The sequence below is a fragment of the Pteropus vampyrus genome, unplaced genomic scaffold, assembly GCF_000151845.1.
Source record: "Pteropus vampyrus isolate Shadow unplaced genomic scaffold, Pvam_2.0 Scaffold242, whole genome shotgun sequence".
Classification (NCBI taxonomy): Eukaryota; Metazoa; Chordata; class Mammalia; order Chiroptera; family Pteropodidae; genus Pteropus; species Pteropus vampyrus.
Window position 1 is genome coordinate 1291731 of NW_011889023.1, and position 19230 is coordinate 1310960.

The 19230-nt window shown below is 36.7% G+C and overlaps 3 protein-coding genes across 25 annotated transcripts in view; 1 reads left to right on the plus strand and 2 right to left on the minus strand.

Annotated features, from left to right (window-relative positions):
* The window catches only part of MED12L (mediator complex subunit 12 like), a 317720-nt gene that overhangs the window by 98429 nt on the left and 200061 nt on the right, over window positions 1–19230 (plus strand). The window lies entirely within an intron of this gene.
* On the minus strand, window positions 2300–3597 carry GPR171 (G protein-coupled receptor 171). Its single transcript, XM_023519967.1, has one exon. The coding sequence runs from the start codon at window positions 3585–3587 to the stop codon at window positions 2628–2630; it is 960 nt and encodes a 319-aa protein (XP_023375735.1). The 5' UTR covers window positions 3588–3597; the 3' UTR covers window positions 2300–2627.
* The window catches only part of P2RY14 (purinergic receptor P2Y14), a 54976-nt gene continuing 51579 nt past the window's right edge, over window positions 15834–19230 (minus strand). Inside the window, exon 2 of the mRNA XM_023519965.1 lies at window positions 15834–17172. Within this exon, the coding sequence (XP_023375733.1) occupies window positions 16136–17149 (1014 nt within the window). The 5' untranslated portion in view covers window positions 17150–17172 and the 3' untranslated portion in view covers window positions 15834–16135. The remainder of the gene's footprint in view (window positions 17173–19230) is intronic.

Consider the following 19230-nt stretch of genomic DNA (forward strand, 5'->3'; position numbering starts at 1 on the left):
GAATAAGCCATCAATAGGGGAAATAAAAGTATATACTAATATAACACTGACATTAGGAATGCTCCATAGAGTCTGGTTCTCTTTCTTACTAAAAAGGGAATATTCGACTAGCTTATCAGGCATATGAGGAGAATATAAGAATATAATTTGAAAAAGAGGTTTTTCCACCCTGTCTCTAAGATCTGGCCCTAGTAAGTGAAGACCTAGGTGAGAGAGCTAAAGGGGACTTGACCAAAAGATTCAGAAAAATAAACTGGTTTCATGAATGCTCTTATATGAATATTATTGTGATCCGCCCCTCAGTAAAAACATGTTCTTAGACTACCAGCAAGCACAGGTTCTCGTGTATAGGCAGACCTTCCACCAGCCTGTGACACAGGAAAGGCCCTTGTATATACCTTGTCAGATAGGCGATGCTGATGGGGATTTCTGTTGTTACTGTTGGAGCCCATCGGAGTTCGGTGTCGCCCCAACAGCCAGGGAGAGGGAAAGGGATAATGACATCGCAAAAGTGGTTCTTCCTCATTGATGCAGTGAAAAATCACACGTCAGTGAGCTTTAGAAAAGATTTATTAAAGGTATATTTTAGAAAGACAAAGCATGTCCCAAAGAGACATGTGATTTCAGCAGAGTGCTATAACAACAACCACAACAGCAAGAGGGCGAAAAGGTGCAGAAGTGGGAATGTCTGCATAGTATTTGGACTGTGATGGATGGTTCCAAAGGCATTCCTAGGTGATTGGCAAGCAAAGTCATTTTGATTGACACTTGGCTGCTATATAACTCTGCCTAGTGCACATGTGCGTACCCAGTATTCTGCTACCATTGGGGTGTTCTTTGGGCGGTCTCTAGGCTGGGCCCCTATTCCTGTCGCTCATATCTGACTAGCTACCTAACACTATCATTATCACAAGCTAGCTAGAATTTGTTTAGTACTTATGTTAGGAGTGTAATAGGCACTCTCTTTTGTTCATTGTTTCATTTATTATTCTCTTCAAACTCAGAATATATTTGTGGAATTATAGGTAGGAGCTGTCTTGGTGAAGTCAAGCCTTCAGAAAATAATTCTTCTCAATGCAGAGCTAAAAATGGGTCTGGAATCAAAATTTTTGTTAGATTCAGAAACACCATTTCTTAATCATTGCAGTTAATGCTAATGTATTAACAGTTGTTTTAATATGAGCTTTTACTATTAAAGTAGAAACATAAAACTTATAAAGTCTCATATATGTTTATCTAAACTTTCCAATCTTCTTTTCCTCAATAAGCCTTTTATTTAATTCTGTCGATTGAACCCTTTCTGCATTACTGGCTGTAAAGAGAATTTAATCGAAGGGTTGTGACCTTGAGAGCTGGAGTCACCCATGTTTTAATCTGCTGGCCCCACATGGGGTCAGACTTATTTTCAGGATCAGAGTGGCACCAATCGGCCCAGGCACGTGCTGCATCCCTAACAAGGCCTTGCTGTGTGGAGTCGGGATATCTATTTTAAGACCATTTGACTAGTGCTATTTTCCACACCTTTAAGGTGAGTTTCTGGTGGCAAAACAGTAGTTTTAGCAGTTAGTATACTTTAAGAACTCCCCTTGAAAATGTCGTAGGGTTTATTTTATGTCACTACAAAATAAAAATAAGAGACCATTGGATTTGTCACTACCACGTAGAAAATATTTACTTATAACCTTCAAGTAGAATTAAGTATTTTACTACGTTAAAAATTACCCATGTATTTCCAAGCCTTTTTAGAAGTAAAATTTTCAGTTATTGTGTTAGAAAACAATTAGATGTTAAAAACTGGAGTAGCAATTTAAAAGGTTACCATCTTTGAAGTGATGTATTAAAAATCAGGCATGGATGGTCTCATGGAAATAATAAGCCGGCTTTAAAAAAAAATCATCCAAAGGGCTTTAAATTGTGTAGCTGAAGAGCTTTGTGGCAGTTTACATAGAAATTACAGTTATCCCTTGAACAATGCAGACCTTAGGAGTGCCGATGCCCCACACAATCAGAATTCTGTGTGTAACTTTTGACTCCCCAGAATTTAACTACTAATAGCCTAACGTATACCAGAAGCTTTACTGGTAACATAAACAGTCAATTAACACATATTTTGTATCCTATATGTACTGTATACTGTATTCTTACAATAAAGTAAGCTAGAAGAAACAAAATGTTATTAAGGCAATCATAAGGAAGAAAAAAATACATGTATAGTACTGTGCGTATTTATTGAAAAATATTTGCATGTAAGTGGGGCCCATGCAGTTCAAACCCGTGTTCAAGGGTCACCTATATTTTGCATATTTTTATCAAGAAGTCAGTTCCAGGCATTTAAATAAATACCTCATGAATACTTCTGTGCTTCTGTCATAGAAGTCATTTGTATTTCAACTATATTGAAAGGTTTGACATTGGTTCAACAAAACTTTATTTTTTTTGCACGAAGATTCGAGTTAAGGAGCAACAACAACCACAGGTATTGATTAAAAACAAGGTTTCACAGTAAACCAGGCCATATTTGCTGTCTGTATTTTTACATCTTGAGGCTCTTTTTTTTTCTCTTTCCCAGTAGTTTTGTACTTATTGTCCAGTAGGGCAAGAAGTGATAGCCTGAAAAATCCCATATTTTATGCATTGTTTTCACAACTTGATTTTTTTTTCTGAGCTGTGCTCTCCTTATGCGAAGCAAAAGTCTCAGTGACCTTTGAGCGGAATGCTTTTGAGAGGTGATAGTACAGGATAGGATCAAAACACAGGTTTGACACAGCCAGGAGCAGGGTGGCCTCTTTGGCTTTGAAGAGTGAAATCCTGGTCTGGCAGTCATATATGACCTCGGTCTGGCTGAGAGTGTATGGGATTCGGACAATGTGATAAGGAACAAAACATATGACGTAGGCTGTAGTCACTAAAAGTATGTTGATGAGAGTTCTTTTCACATTTGGATAACTTTCGTTATCTTTGTTTCTGTACAGTTGTCGAATCACAAGGCAGTTAGATATTAAAATGATAACTGAGAAATTTAAAAATATAGCTATACATAGGAAGTTTGTCAGCAAGTGCCAGTTTCTTCCGAGCTCCTTTTTGAATTCCATGCACCCCACGTTTGGTTTTTCCTTGATGTCTCTGATAGGAATCACCATGTTTGGCACCATTATAAGAAGGACCATCACCCACACGACGGTCGATATCATCTTGGCAAATCCAGGTTCTTGTATTCGATAAATTTTGTAGCTGTATGTCAACTGAAGACAGCGGTCGATACTGACAAACGCTAAGAAGATAATCGATAGGTACATATTAATGTAGATGAGGCAGGCTGTTACTTGGCAGTGGAATATCCTCAGCTTCCAGGGTGCCACGCCCAAGTCGACCACGATTTTCACTGGTAATGCCAGAGTGAGCAGGAAATCGGCCGTAAGCAAATTAACTAGGTATATGCTTACACCCCTGTGATTCGTATTTTTCTGCATGAAAGCCCAGGTTGCAAAACCACTTCCAATAATTCCAATAAGGAAAACTAAATAAAAAAAATAAGGGAATGGCTCCAGATCTCTGTAAATCGGACAGAAAGTAGAACTGTTTGTCATTTTGAGATAACGTAAGGATGACTCTTCTCCAAAAGAGAAAGAAAAAAAAAAATTCAGACTCTGTTAAAAAAGAAGGGGAGGGAGGTTAGTAATTACAGTTAGGAATTAATTTCTTTAAAATCATTTGTACTCACAATACCATGGTCACAGTCTTTCTAGTTCTTAGAATTTTACTGGTAAACTTACTAGACCATGTGGACTGGATGAGACCATCTTAGGTTATGAGGAAGCCTGGGTTTTTCATGGTCTGATTTTGTGATTTTGGGAAATCCCATTTAGATCTGTTTCTAGAAGGAATATTTTGGACATCACACTTTTGTATTCTGATAGCACTTTTGTTACTAGTTGAGTTGGAAGTTAGTTTGCAGAGGAGGTAAGTGAACCAAAATTCTGAGAAATAGAGGAAACCAGGGTAAAATGGTTTGACTGTGGCTAAGCCTGAAGAGCTTTTCAGTGAGGCTTCCTGGCTTGCTTTTTTCATATGTTGATTGAAAAAAGAAATACTAGAGGAACCTAGGATGTAGAGGGTAATAGAAAATTATACTGAAATTTAAAAGGTGTTATCTAAAAAATAGGCCCTTTATTGTCTAACCTACTAGAACATTTTCACAGTCAGAAGGTTCATTTCATTTTTCTTTTTAGCAGAAAGAGTTGAAGGATTAGAATCTGGTCTAGAATTGGTGCTTATTATTTCACTTTTACGTGCATCCAGTTTCATAATGGTATAGGCCTGTGATGTCCAGTGTGGTAGCCTGTAGCCACATGTGATATTGAGCACTTGAAACATGGCCAGTCCAAATTTTGATATGTGTTGTAAATGCAAAATATACACTGGGTTTTGAACATTTAGTATAAAATACTGTAAAAAAAACATTATAACTAGTAAAATTATACTTGTTTATATAAATAGTGTAAAAATTAGTAAAATATTAACATTTTTATGTCAAATAAATGTTGAAATATTTTTGATATATAAGGTTAAGTATATTATTAAAATTTCTCCTGTTTTTGCTTCTCTAAATTCAGCTACTAGATAATTTTAAATTACCTCTGTGGTTTGTATTATATTTCTTTTAGATAGTGTTTGTATAGAGATGTTTCTTTGTCAGTGTTTTTGAGAAAATTGATAAAGAATGTATTTTAAAGGCTTCTAGAACAAGGATGTATGACATTAGCTACAAAATTCTCAGACAGAAGCTCAGTTATATCAGTATCAAAACAATCTAATGTTAACACTTGAGTGTTTTTTTCTTTTCTTTTTTCTTTCTTTGTGGGTTTTGAGGCAGACAAGCCCAGAAGTATAAGACATACACTTAGATCAACAATGATAATGACAAAATCTTCTTATGTTCCCTCCAAATCTGGAACAAGGGTGGTATATAAGCACAAGTTAAACTAATTGGGTTTCAGTTACTGCCTTTGACTTGGTGCAGTCAGATACTCTTAAAGCCACAGATACTTTTTTCTGGCGGTGCTGCTTGATATGCTCCCTCATGCATGTTAAACACCTTTTCTTTTTTGTTCTAATAAGAGGATTATTTTTGTGTTTAGGCAGGGAGAAGCTGACATGCAACTTTTTAAAAGTAGTATATAGTATGTATAGTGGCTGACTAAGAAGGCCAAATAAGGCCATTCACACAAACCTCTCTTTAAAAAAAAACAAAGACCAAAAACTTCTGAATCCTTACTGATTCTCCTAATTATTTAATGATCCATTGTTTATCTTGAGATGAAACAGTAAGCAAGTAGATCCATAAGGCAAATGTACATAAATCTTTCTAAATTAAAGAGTCATTTAAAGGGCACCTGTCCTTAACCTTTTCTTACCTAAGATAGGACTTTGGGATCCATGGATAATGTCACTCTGTACTAATTAAGCACTTACTTTGTGTCTGGCACTGTGCTAAATACTTTACATGTATTTATTTAACCTTTTATCATTCCTATCATGCAGGTGTTATACCTGTTTTACAGATGAGGAAACCGGCACAAAGAGGTTAAGTAACATTGAAGGTTATATAGCTAGTTCTAGAGCCAGGTTTCCAATCTGGACTGTCTGATCTCAGAAGCTCTGTCTCAATACTACTACTACTACTACTACTACTACTACTACTACTACTACTACTGCTGCTGCTGCTGCTGCTGCTGCTGCTACTACTAGTAATAATGAAGATGAAAATTATTATTAAACAGCCAACCTTAACTGAGTGCTTACTATGTGGCAGGAACTATATTCTAAGCAATTTTCATGTAAGGGAGCAGAAATAAAATATTTAAAGTTTTTTTCTAAATATTAATAAAAGAAGTTTAGACTGCATGTGTGTTAATGTTTTATTTTAGTATATACATTTAAAAACAAACAGATTCTGTCCTTTAAGTCTGAACCTCCTTTCCTTTCAAAGTTTTCTATGATGTAATTTTTCCACACCATCCCCACAGTCTTAATCCCAGCTCTCTGCTTTATATTGGTGGGATCACTACTGTTCCGTGAACTGTTTCTTCCTGCCTTTGTACTTGTGATAAAAATTTGGGAACATAGGTCATTAAGGATGGGGGGAACCTTTATTGATAGCGCCTAGTCCAGTCTCCCAGATTAGTTGAGGCAACTGAGGTCTGACACTTGAGTGTTGCTCATTGGAGCAGGCTAGTATCTGACCTCATTGATCATTTTCTAGACTCTGTTTTTATCCTTTCTGTGCCCAAATCCTGCCTATTCTAAAGGCCTGGAGGAAGCTTTTCACAGCTGAAGTCTGTTCCAGGCTTCACTGACTTCCTTATGACTCTGATTTTTGGTAGTAACCATTTATTTGTACCATGGCATCTTGAACGTCCTTTCCTCCTCTGGGTCAAAAGCTAATGTTGCTGTAAATTGATGCTTGTCTCCTACTTCTGCTTATTGTTCCTTTATGAGGTGCTAGGATTTTGGCTTATGCTCTTATATTTCCGATGTTACATAATAGTAACATAATAACATGCTTTTTAAGTGTTCCCAGTGCTCATACAATTATATGATAAAGTTTCATTTTATAGAAGAATGTATAGTAAAGAGAAGGATTAGAGAATGATTTGATCGATTAATGTTCTCTATAACTAGAACTGACCATACATAGTACCCATGGGTAATTTATTTAAAAACAATTACAGTGCGTCTATTCAGTCATGCTTAGTGCCTCACAGTTGCTTTCCCTGAACCTCAGTCTAGATCGCAACAAAAACCAAATCTCTTCATTTAAAATTTTTGCTTGTGTCAATTAGAGGTTAAATTATACCATTATTATATCTGTGTTCTCTGTCACAAATTTGAAAACTAAATGCTTGATAAATATTTTGTCAACCCCCTATTAGCCTGTGGAATTTGAGGTACCCAGAAGTGCTCCAGCAAAATCAAGAAAAGATTTCAAGTGTCTCCTTTGTATCCAGCGCCCGTTGCTTAGAAAATAAACTCATTAGATTTTTTTATGGAAGTTTAGTAATTGGTGTCCTCATGCAGCAACCTTATTACATGTTGGCATTTTCAGCTTATATGATTTAAACACTGAGAATCATAGATTTCCCTTCCATGGAAAGATATTTGAATATATTAAGTATTTAAAAAGACATACCTGGGGTTATATTCTCTGAGCCTCAGGGGGCCTCTCTCTCAAGTCTTCAGAGAAGCGTGCGAGCTGTTGCTCTAGCTGCAGTAGTACCAGTAGAATCCTGTTGCAAGACTGCTGGCTGTGCTAAAAATTTCCTTTCCTTTTGTGTGGTTTTAAAATGTTGTGTATTGACGTAGGTGAAACTGTGGTTTGCAAATAGTTTAACTCATGAAAATCTCCTAAAGAAGTTCTTTTTAATTTTGTATATGTTTTCTTAAGCAATTTAGATCTGTCTATTCTAATGTTAGAGAAACGATTTTTATTTGTCCATTACAGTACCTAGCTATTTTTTTAAAGCACCCAAGATGTGTTTTGCATCATGGTGATTTTAAAGAAGGTCGATTTTTTGTTCCTTGAAAGGGGTTATGAGTTAAAGTTATTCAGTGTTCAAGCAAAATTTGGATCCTGCCGGAGACATCTAGTAGTAAACAAAGATGTGATTTAACATAGCCTAGTAAAGTACTATGTTTTATTTATCTGTATTCTTTTTTGTTCATTGTAGAAAATTGGGAATAGAAGAGGTAAATGCAGAAAGATAATTATTGTTAATGTTTTCGGCACATTCATTTAAAAACTTCTGTGTATGTACGCCCACTTAATGTTATTGTACGTACTGTTTTATGGTTTGTACTTTTTTCATTCAAGAACATATTGGAATATATTGGAACTCTTTTTCTAAGTTATGAAGGTACACCTAAAATAAGTACTTGTCAGTTTGTCCCAAACAGCTTAATAAATTGAGATGGTATTTAGTAATTATTAGACTGTATGTAAAGGAACCCTCCAGTATGCATTTCAATTGTTTGGGTAAATGTTCATTCTGCCTGTGGGTGAGCTGATGTTTACCGAACGTTTGAATGGAGCCCAGCATGGTGAGGGACTAACAGAAAAGTCACTCTGTCATCCACATCATCAGTTGGCTTTATTACGTTATCTTTTCTTGTGAAGGGTAGCTTTTATGAAAAAGAACATGAGCTCATGTTTCAAGCTTATTTTAGGGAGTTCTAAGTCTGCTGGTGCAAAATTGATTTATAATTGCAAAACTATTATTGCCTGGTCAGTTAGGGCCTTGTTTCTTTTATTGCTTCATTGGCCTGGTAAGTGCTTTGGTTTTATCCCTTTTTCTTCTAATAATTCTTTCTCAGTTTTCCAGATAATAAGAAAACATCAGAAGAAACCTCTCCAGAAACTAAAATTGAATCCCTTTTGGTAAGAAAAATCTCTCAAAAGACTAAATGAGAAATGATAAGATAGAGAGAATTTAGGGAGAGTCTAAGGGAACTTTTGGGGAGGAAAAAAGTATAAGGATAATAGTGGCCATTTATTTCAGATATTCTGCTCTTCTTTCAAATTCATGTAATTATTATTTTCAAAAGAAGAGCTTTTATATATATTCACTTACAAATTAGAGGAAAAAACTCAAATCTTTCTCAAACTTTCTATTTAATTTTTTGGTTAAGAACTAGTGTTAACTTTCATCATGATAGTGCTAGGAAATGATCCGTCTTTTAAGGTTTGTGTGCATCGTTGTTGGATAAACACACTTTTCTGAAAACAAAACACTTCAGAAGAGACATGCTTGCAAACAGACAAGTAAGTGAGCAGTTATGATCAGGGTTTATGTTCAACAGGAGATGGAGAGGGTAAGATGGCAAGAATTTGGCAAGATGGAGTTGGTGAATGAATGGCGAGTTCAGCTGAGTGGTGAATGATTTTAATATGGTGTGAATGGAATAAGAGGTTTTTGGTAAAGTTTCTTTTCTTCTTTTTTAGTTAGCTTATTTATATGTTTACTTCCTTGTTCACTTTGGGGATATAGACAGAATTAAGTACATTCAGCTGTTCTTAAAAATCCACTAAGGCTACAGTTTTTGTGTCTGGACTGCCAAATATAAAAGGGCTAAGGTGTCCTAGTTCTCAGTGTTCCATTTCCTTTTTGGAATAGTGAGAAACCACTCTTTTAATAGTGAAACTGAACCATGTTCTTCCTTTTGAGAATAAGCTTGACGCAACCTGGCATTTTGTGGAAGTTTATTCACAGTGGAAATTGGCTCTTTTTGACTATTGTCCCTGTTTTTGTTTTTGTTTTTAACACATGTTCCATTTTAATTTCCATAAGTCACTTCTTTCTGTCTGTTTCATTAAGGACAGGTGTTTTTCAGATAGTATTTTGTTAGCGTTCTAGGAAATTACACACCATCACTAACCCACTATTTCAGAAACCCAAATGAGAAGAAGTGAGGTGAAGTTATTTTTCCCTTACCTTGGCCATGGCAATACTTTTTATTTAAGAAATGATGTATTAGTTACTTTAATGGGTATTTTGTATGTTTAAAATAAAAATTGAAGCCAAATTGCTCCATGAATTGAAAAAGAGAATCTTTTTGTAGCCCACTCCCCTGTCCACACAAATCATGCATTTGATTTTATTGGCTGCAAATACCAAACGACTGGTTCAGTATAAGTATCATTTTTAATGTTTAACATTATTAAAATTTGTTTTTTAAACATAATACGGTAGCCTTTTGGAACTAGTGAAGAAGAGAAAATGAATGTTGGGTTAGGAAGCCACTGCCACAGCTGGACCTAGGCCTGAGAAGAGCTGTGAGATGTAGGAGACTCTGGCCTTGCCCACAGTTCACAGTTAGACTTCCGTGTCCCTGAACCTAGTTATGCTTCTTCAAGTATAAGTTTTGGACAGAAACAGCATTTACAGAGGAGACCAGCACATCAGTCCAGGCTTCCCCTGCTCCCCTACTTAGTGTTTGCTACAATTGGAATTTGAGTGCCACTGAGTAGTGGAACAGTATACCATTGTTCCCACTTTTCTCAAGGAGTTTGCCATTTAGGATGCTCTCAGCTCAAACCAGTTTGCATCCTGAAGCTTTTTATAATTTTCAGTCAGAGGGCTGTTCCTTGGTTACCAAATGCCAATGATCAAAACATGCCTTCAGCAGCTTGTGTGTCTCCAGGTCAGCCTTCTCCCTGGAGCCATTGTACTTTTGGTTTGTATTTTGAAAGTTTTTTTTTAAAGCACACAATCCCCTTTCCCAGCTGGATTAGTCCAAAAACTTTTTTCCTGACTTTGGCTGAGTTTAGTAGCTTCAACTCTAATAATTGATGGATGTGATTAGACATGTACATATAGAGAGCTTCTATGTGATGTTGCCTTTTCTGTTACTTAAGCTCTGCCTCAGTTTTCCCTTTTTTATGAAATAGAATAAAAATTTGGAAATGTTTTGAAGGCAAACGTGTTTTGCACGTTTTGGGAATATGAAGTTGGTTGTGAAAATTACTGAGCATCTTCTATCATTTCTTGCCTATTCTACATTCTCTTTGCCCATCCTTTTGGTTTTCTGACTTTTTATTGACTACAGTATTATCAGATCAACATACAGTCCATTTTACCTTTCAGTTGGGAGCTGTTACTGTGCTATTTGACCCATGATTATAAAATAATAAGGGGGGGGGAAATCCCTAAAAAAGAACTTTTAAAGGTTATCTTGTTTGTTTTTAGTCACTGAGTTCATTTTTTTTTTTCCTTTTCCACTTGAGTCGTTATGGTCCATTTTTAATGAAGTTATGAGTAACACATTTTACAAACTCTGTTGTTAGTTTACAGGAGATGGTTCTTTGGAGAAATTCTCCCTTTCTCTTGCCATGTGACTCTTTGTTTTTTGATGTAGTTAAGAAAAATTCTAACAACAAATATTTATTGACTTCAAACTGCCTCCTTAGCTCCCATCTTAGATAATATTTTTGTTACTTTTAGAAGGTTACAGTGTAGAAGGAGTGACAAGGAATATGCAGAACCTGCAATGATACACATTTACGACTAGCTCTTAGAACCTGTGAAATCAGGAGGCGCAGTCCTTCTGACTGAGGCGAGATGAAGAGATGCTTCTGAGAAGTGGGAAAATGGAGTCATGCTTGGGGGTGACACAGAGAATTGGGATGTGGGGAGTGTGTTTGGGCACTCCCGGGCAGTCTGGGTACTTGGAGTATCTGAGTAGTATCTGTTTCAGGACAAGGATGAGACCACTCTTGGATCGATCTGGTCAATCTTGAATGCTTTAATAAGTAAGTATAGGGGAGATCTCAGGAAAGTTATGTGACAGGAGCTGCCAGTTCAGCAGCTAGGTACACTTGTGTTAGAATGTGTTGGGTTAGGGAGAAAGTAGAAGACGAGACACCAGTTAGGGGATGGTTGTGGTTGTTTTAGGTGAGAGGCCATGAGGATCTGAATTAGATGGGAAGAGATGGGTGGTTGGGAACCACTGCAGAAGTGAAATCACTGTGCTGTGCTGTGGGCTGGGAGGGCAGCTAACCATTGTTTCAATAGTGGGAGGAGAAGTCAAGTCTGAGGAGAGAATCAGGTTTGGCAGGTAGAAAGGTGACTTTGGTTTATTAGCTTACTGTGTTGTTAGCGCTATCTCATTATTTTATAGTGCACAGATTGCTTTTTATTTTATTTTTTATTTAGATATTAAATATTCCTCAGTGCCGTATCAGTCATAACCTAGACATTCTGTAACTTTGTAAACACCTTAAGGAGCTCTTTTGAGTAACATTGATTGAAACACTGGCTTTCCTATCAAAATATAGCTTCTTATTCACCTAATTGCTTTCATAATATCAAGCAGATAAGAAAATACACTTGGTCATGATATGGAGTTGAAACTGGCTTTTATTTTACAAACAAAATGAGGATTAACTCTTCATTTCAGTTAGTAAGATATCAGAGAGAGCTAGTATTCTTTCAGAAAGGTAATGGTTTAAAATAGAATGTAAATAATTAACAGCTTGAAAGAAGCTGCATGTTATATATAGAAAATATTTTAGCTTTGAAAAAGGATTATAAGAAATATTTTAAGTAATATGAAGTATTGTATGGAGATCATAAGTGCCATCTTCATGTCCATTTATGTCAGGAGATGGAATGATTGGAAAGTAAGTCCTTAGGACCTTGTCATGCACCTTGGGGGAGGTTGAGCAGTTCATTAAGGACTGGGATTTGATTTGGGGGCGGGGAGTAGTATGTAGCTCCGTCCTTCCCCTGACATACTGATATCACGGGAGTTGGAGCTGAGGCCACCTCGAGCTGTGAGTAGAACGACAAGATGCCCCCAGTCCAAAGTGCTGCACTGCAGGTCCCCAGAGCACTGAAGATAATGTTTTAGAAGTGGGATGAGGTGGGTTGAGGAGGAGGTCTTCATTCTGACCATGAGAGAAGACATAGAATTATATGATGAGAGCCATCAAAAGGTAACAAGTAGTCTCATAAACTTTATCAATATGGTACTTTTCAGGTATTTCGTTGTCTTTGAAATGTGCCCATTTTTATAACAGTGCTTCTCTGCTTTTCCCCCCACTTCTGGTGAAGTTTGGGGAGGCAGGAGTGGAGTAACTGGTCTTGTACCCTATCAACCCTGAAACTGCTTAGGAGAGTACCTTATTTCATGGGATTATTTGTTCCTTCTCTGTAGCTAGTTTATAAGTAAGGCGTAAAAATATATTTATTTATTTTGTATTTAAAGTAATACAACATTTAATCATTTTTTTACATGCAGTGCTATGAAATGGTTAAAATATTTTTTAAAATGGCAGATAGGAAAGGAAAGCTACATTTTGTTAAAGCAGTTCTTTTTGGGGAGTGTCCTGTCATGAAATGATAACTTGCTTGGCCGTGGTTACTTGCAGAGAATAGGTGACCAAAGGAAGTAGTGGCTTCTTCTGTTGAAGACCTCACAGTACCAGTTCTCTCCCACCCCAAACACACAAATCCCTCACAGTGCTGTTTACCCAAAGGAAATCCTATGTCATTTTCTGGGGGCGGGGAGAGAGGTGGGGAACGATCTGTTTTGTTAGTAATTTTTATGCTATTATCTCTTAGTGTTAATATAGGTATTTTCTATATTAATAAAGATACTTTCTTTCTCCTTTTCTCCAGAGTCATTTAAATGATATAAGTGGCATCAGTAGAATTAAGGAGAGACTACAGAACCCATGGTACATACTTCACTCCATCAGATAGGAGCAGAGCTTGGTGTAAGGGTGTTTCTTAGGGTTTCTAGATTACTTTGTTAGCTGAAGCCAATGTATCAAGACTTTCTCATTTGTAGGTGACAAAGAAATACAATTAAAATCAAGCTTATACAATAAAAGAGATGTATTCGCTGACAGACTGGAATGTCCAAAGTTGTAGGTATGGCTTTAGTTGAGGGCTAAATGAAGGTCCTCGGTTGTTAGAATCAGGGCTGGGTTTGTACCACCTCTGTAGCCAGGGAAATGAATTTTCCAAAGAAAAACTTTTGCTTTTATTGCTGAGAAAAAAAAAAAAAAAAAAGAATACGGAAGCTGAGGAGATAGCCAACAAATGAGCACTGCTGCTGATAACATTTTGTAAAAGACAATTGCAAGATTCTGACATCTCTGTGGGTAGATTTCATGTATAATATTTTTATATGGTTGTCATTTTTTCTGGATTCTTCTTTTCTCAAATGTCATACATAGTAAATATATGTAGTTGAATCAATTATGCATCAACACGGAAGCTCAGTTTAAAGAAAACGTAAGGATTCCTGTTAAAGGGACATTTAAGTCTTACTCAAGAGCCACTTATGAATACCTTGTCTATTAGAGTTCTGTATTCTAGATGTTGCAGAGCAGCTGTTGGTATATCATATTCTATCCACAGATGTGTTTTCTTTGCATTGCTGCTCCAGCATTTTACAATTTTGTAATTTTATACTCCTTGAAAACATGGGGAAACAATTGACTGGAGCTAAAGGCCTGTTGGCCTCTCTTGGTGAGGCTTGAGCTCTCTGCTCCCTGTCATCATCGGCATTCCATGTTTTCCATTTTCTTGCAGTCTCATTTATATTGCCTTCCTTGCCACCACAGCACCCAAGTTTATAAGCTGCACAGGGCAGCCTGAGCACTTGAGGATGTGCCCTACGGCTTTGTCTACAGAAGGACCAGGAAAATATTTCTTGTTGCCTACTAGCACTAGTGCTGGTGGTCTCCGTGAAGTCTCTGAATTAATCCATTGTTGCCAGTGCGCTACCACTTTATTTTTTGTTGTAGCCCTGGAACTGAAAGTCCTAAAATGTAGCAACTGTTACTCAGCTCTTGTTTTACAATACCCTTATCTGCATTTCATGTTGTTTCCTGAGAAATCTTGCCTTTCATGTTACTGATCCGCTTTAACACAGTGGTAACAAAGGCATTACTTGGTACTACTTACCTTCTCTTTTATACTTTTATTATCTCCCATGGCCCAGTAGGGGGCGTTTAAAACACCAGTATTTACTAATTTGTGCTGGCCAGTGGAAATTGTGAAGAATAAACACAGTCAGTTTGTTTTGCAAACATTTAGCCAAACAAATACAGCAAGCTTAGTTTTACCAAGTACATTTGTTGTAGTTTGGTGATTTTATTTTTTTTGAGAGAGGATATTTAACCTAGAGTTGGGGACAGGGAGCTTTTACAAGGGTAGAAAGTAGACACAGAGTGTAAAAACCTCATCTCTTCCTCATTTTAAGGTGTGTTTTCTGAGAGTTGCCTAAACTCTGATGCGTTCCTAGAGCATATGCAATACTTTCTTTGAAAAGTCAGTAGCAAGTAGAATTTTTGAATTCTTTATGTAACATACTTCTTATTGGCATGCATAATTGAGTGTATTAAAGAAACCATCTATGTCTTTACTGAGGAAATCTGGTAATGTTTTTTCATATCTTGATTATTAAGAAAAATTGACACAATTAAAAATAACTTCTTTATTAGTACACATACAGTAACTATTGAAATATATATAAACATGCTTACAAAAATGTTTGTAAAGAACATGACCAGATGTCTTCGATCAAGTTAATAGCAGAGAAAGAATTTAGTTTTGATAACTCACACGTCAGCAACCACATTCCATATCCACATGTTAATTCATTTGTTTTTCAGAAAATGTGTAAATTTTCATTTTATGTATAACTTGTCACTCATTATTATAAATTTTAGGTTTTCTTTTTAACAAGTCCAGTTTTCTAAGAAAACTGCTTCCCTCTGCCTCTAGAGAATAATATATGGTGCCATCCAGAGAATGAGCGAGCGCGTTCGTGCATGTGTGTCTTTTTCCCACTCATTCTATTTTTTTTTTTTTTTTTTTTGTCTATACCACTGAACAGGGGAAGTTGCTGGCAACACATGCCAATATCTAGCTTCCCTTAGTAGAATCCACTTAAAAATATTCTAACACCAGAACTCCAGGCTCATTAAGTGGCTTAAAAAGTTTTTGTAGAGAACATATTTAAAATGTATTTTATATTATCCTCAAAATGCTATTAGAAAATAATTACATTTTTTTTTATTGCAAAGTACGTAATTTATATCTGCTTTCCTTTGAAATGCCATGAGATAAATCAGTAAGGGATTTCTTAAGTGATTCTGGATGTCTACTTTTCCTCCTCCTTCAAATCAGAGAAAACTTGACTCTTTCACTACAAACAGGCCTCTAGTCCTTTATTAAACTATGTCTACTTTTAAGTTGATCTCTAATGAATTTGTGAAAAAATTTATATAACTTAATAACTTAATTCTTGTGTTTAGAGGGGAAAGCACCCATGTGAATAGTCTTGATTGCTTCCTATTTTCTTATTTGCTATTTAACGTTCTACATTGATTCACCGAATTAATGATTATAAATGTAAACCTATTTTGATATGATTAAAAAATGTATGTATGATTATTTTCATTGATATTACAAGAAAACATGGAAAGTTATACTGTTGTACTAAATTGGATAGTAATGCTCAGGGATGACACCTATTATTATGGATATGTTGCACATTCATTCCTCTTATCATGTAATTGAAGATTACAATATGCATACACAGACTTTATTTGAAAGGTGAGCAATTACAGAGTATCTGTGCTTTCATGCATTGTATTTCCCCTCTTGGCTTTGGAAGTTTCTGAGTCATGCTGAGCTTTTAATGGGATGTGCAATTTCTTACATAAGATTTCTCTAAATGGCTGGCATAGAAAGAAATAAATAATGGGGTCCAGGCACACGTTTGCAGCTGACAGCAGCAGAGTGAATTCTTTCACATAGTGCAAGACTTCTTTTGACTGGCAGCTGTAATGTCCTCCCATTTGGCTCTGCGTGTAGGGGATTCTGGCAATGTGGTAAGGTACAAAACAGACAAAAAATACGAGCATGATGCTGAATATATTGCGGCTGGATTTCCTCTTGACCGAAATGGAATTCTTTCTGGACTTAAGGTGGGACTTAAAGATTTTCCTCGTGATAGCAGTATAGAAAATGATTAACAAAAGAAATATAATCCAGAAGATGCTCACAAAGATGTAGTTTGATGCTTTGTGCCACTTTAGTCCTAGTTCATTTTTAAGCTCCACACATTTTATGTGCATGACCTCCTTCACGCTCCGGTTGGTCAGGATGCTATTGGGAACGGCGAGAACAAGCATCAGCATCCACACCATCACTGACAGGAGTTTGCTGTAATTCACTGACTGGATGCAAGAAGTCAGAAAAGGCTTTACAATTTTGTAATACCTGTCAAAGCTGATGAGCCCAAAGAAGACAATGCTGACGTACATGTTGATGTAGAAGAGCACGGCTGAGACCCTGCACACAAACACGTTCAGCTGCCAAGGCCCCAGGCCCGAATCACTGAGAATCTTGAAAGGGAAAGTCAGGCTCATCAGAAAGTCAGCAACAACGATGTTCTTGAGATAGACGATGAAGCTCTTGGAGCTGGGCACATAATAGAATACCCATCCCGACACGCCATTGAGCAGGATCCCTGCGATGAAGACCATGAAGTACAGCACAGGAACGAGTTGCTGAGTGATGAGGGTGTTCCGGGGGCAGGACTGCTCTGGAGGCTGTGTGGTGGTGGAATTCATTCTGTGACTTCTGAAGGTGAGGCCTGGAAAGCGATGTGAAATAGTCACTTACAGACTCCAAGCTGTTTGCCAAGTAATAAAGCAAAGGGAAACGAGTATAGTCAAACCCTCCACGTTCTTGAAATGAAGTTTTTCGTATCTGTTATGCACCCCTTCCTCCCTGCCCTTCTCCCAATGGTTCCCTATAAAACTCCAAAATTCTAGGATATACTCATTTAAATATAGTCTCAAAAGGTAATAAAACTGTGAAAACAGAGAATCTGTTTCATTTTATTTGGAAATTTGTTTAATAGGTTTAAGAGCGAGCGATACAGGCCTCACTCTTTAGAAAGCCTACCCTACATATATTTTTGATGTAGAACAATGTCTTACAAGCATACATATCCAAAAGTGGTATTTTAGGTATAGGGTTATGGGTACCTTTCAAAATTGAGCTTTTCTGTGTATTTTTCACAGTGAAAAACTGATTTGCTTTATTTTTATAAATTAGAAAACAAACAAAAATGATAAAAGTATCTTAACGATTCCAAGAAATGCTTCCAAAAGTGCATTCTGAATCCGTACTGTTCAATGTGATAGCTACTACTAGCCATATGTGGCTGTAGAGCACTTGAACTATGGCCAGTCCAGATTGAGATGTGAAGTGAGTGTAAAATGCACACCGAATTTCACCAATTTAGTACAAAAAAAGTGTGAAATAAATACCTTAATATTTTTAATATTGATTACATGTTGAAATAATATTTTAGAAATATTAAGCAAAATGTTTTATTCATCTTAATTTTATTTTTTAAGACTGTAGCTACTAGAAAATGTAAATTTACATACGTGGCTTGCATCATATTTTAATTGGGTGACGCTATTCTAGGCATTTTTCAGAACTTTCTTTTGTTCGGGAATCTCGTATGGGGTTCACTGATGTCAGACATACTGATTTAGGGCACAGGGAAGATTAGACTTCTTTGAAAGATCATTTCGTAAAGCAAATGTTTACTCCCCATCTTATATATAATAACAACATCCTGCTGAAAACCCTTCAGTGGTAGGTCCTTGCCCTTAGAGTAGCCCCAGGCTCCCTTCTTGACCTGATCCCTGCTTCCTCCACCTTTGGCAGTGAGTTCCTTCTGTCCTGAACCCTTTTGACTCCTTACAGGTTCCATGATTTCTCTCACTCTGGACCATTGCACAAACTTTCATTTGTGTGGAAAAAACCTTTTGCCACCTTTTTGCCTGGCTAACTTCCCTTCATCCTTGAGGCCTCAGCTTGGGTGTCACTTTCCTTAGGAGACTTTTTTTCTGACAAGCTTTGATAGGGGTGCATTGAGTGCGGGGTTCCATCTGTGTGTACTCATGATTCTGTGCCTCTCTCCTATTGTAATACTCATCTTTCTGGCTGTTTGTTTTTTGTTTCTCGCACTACTGTAAGCTCCTTCGGAGGAGTGAGGCCATGTCATTTTTTTAACCACTATATTTCTAGCATTTATTTAGGATGTTAGTTAAAATATTTGTGAAATAAATTAATGTAGATTCTGGGGATATAAGACATGAAGCCCTGTTCTTAAGAAATTTACGTCTAGTCGGGGTTCATGGGAAAGAGTGTGAAACACTATGGGTTTCTTCAGGTCAGAGAATGTATCTTGTTCATCTTTGTATTTCTGTGCCAAGTATGGTGCTTTATACATAATGGAGTTGGTAAAATTAAGGTAGTATGAGAAAGTGGAATTTGGAAACATGGGATATGAAATAATCACATTCTAAATAAAAAAAATCATACATGCAAACTTTGTGTGCTACTTTCCACACAAGTATATCTTGCTTCTGTGTACTCTTCCTTCATGAATGCCATATAGCAAAACTAGAACTATTTCTATCCACTTGACTTTGCCAAACCCTGGACTTTTGGAAGGAAATCTTACCCCCCGCATTCTTGGTCTGATCATCCGGGTTTATGTCATTTGCTGCTTTGTAGGTTTTTAGTGGCCTGTTTCATACTCTAGATGGTAAGCAACAGGGCCACATTTTCTATTTTTAACTGTCTATTTTAACTGTGGCAAAGAGTTTGTGTGTCTAGTAGATAATTA

Excerpts from the sequence above, each read along its gene's own strand:
- GPR171 (XM_023519967.1), bottom strand. The coding sequence starts at position 3,587 with ATGACAAACAGTTCTACTTTCTGTCCGATTTACAGAGATCTGGAGCCA.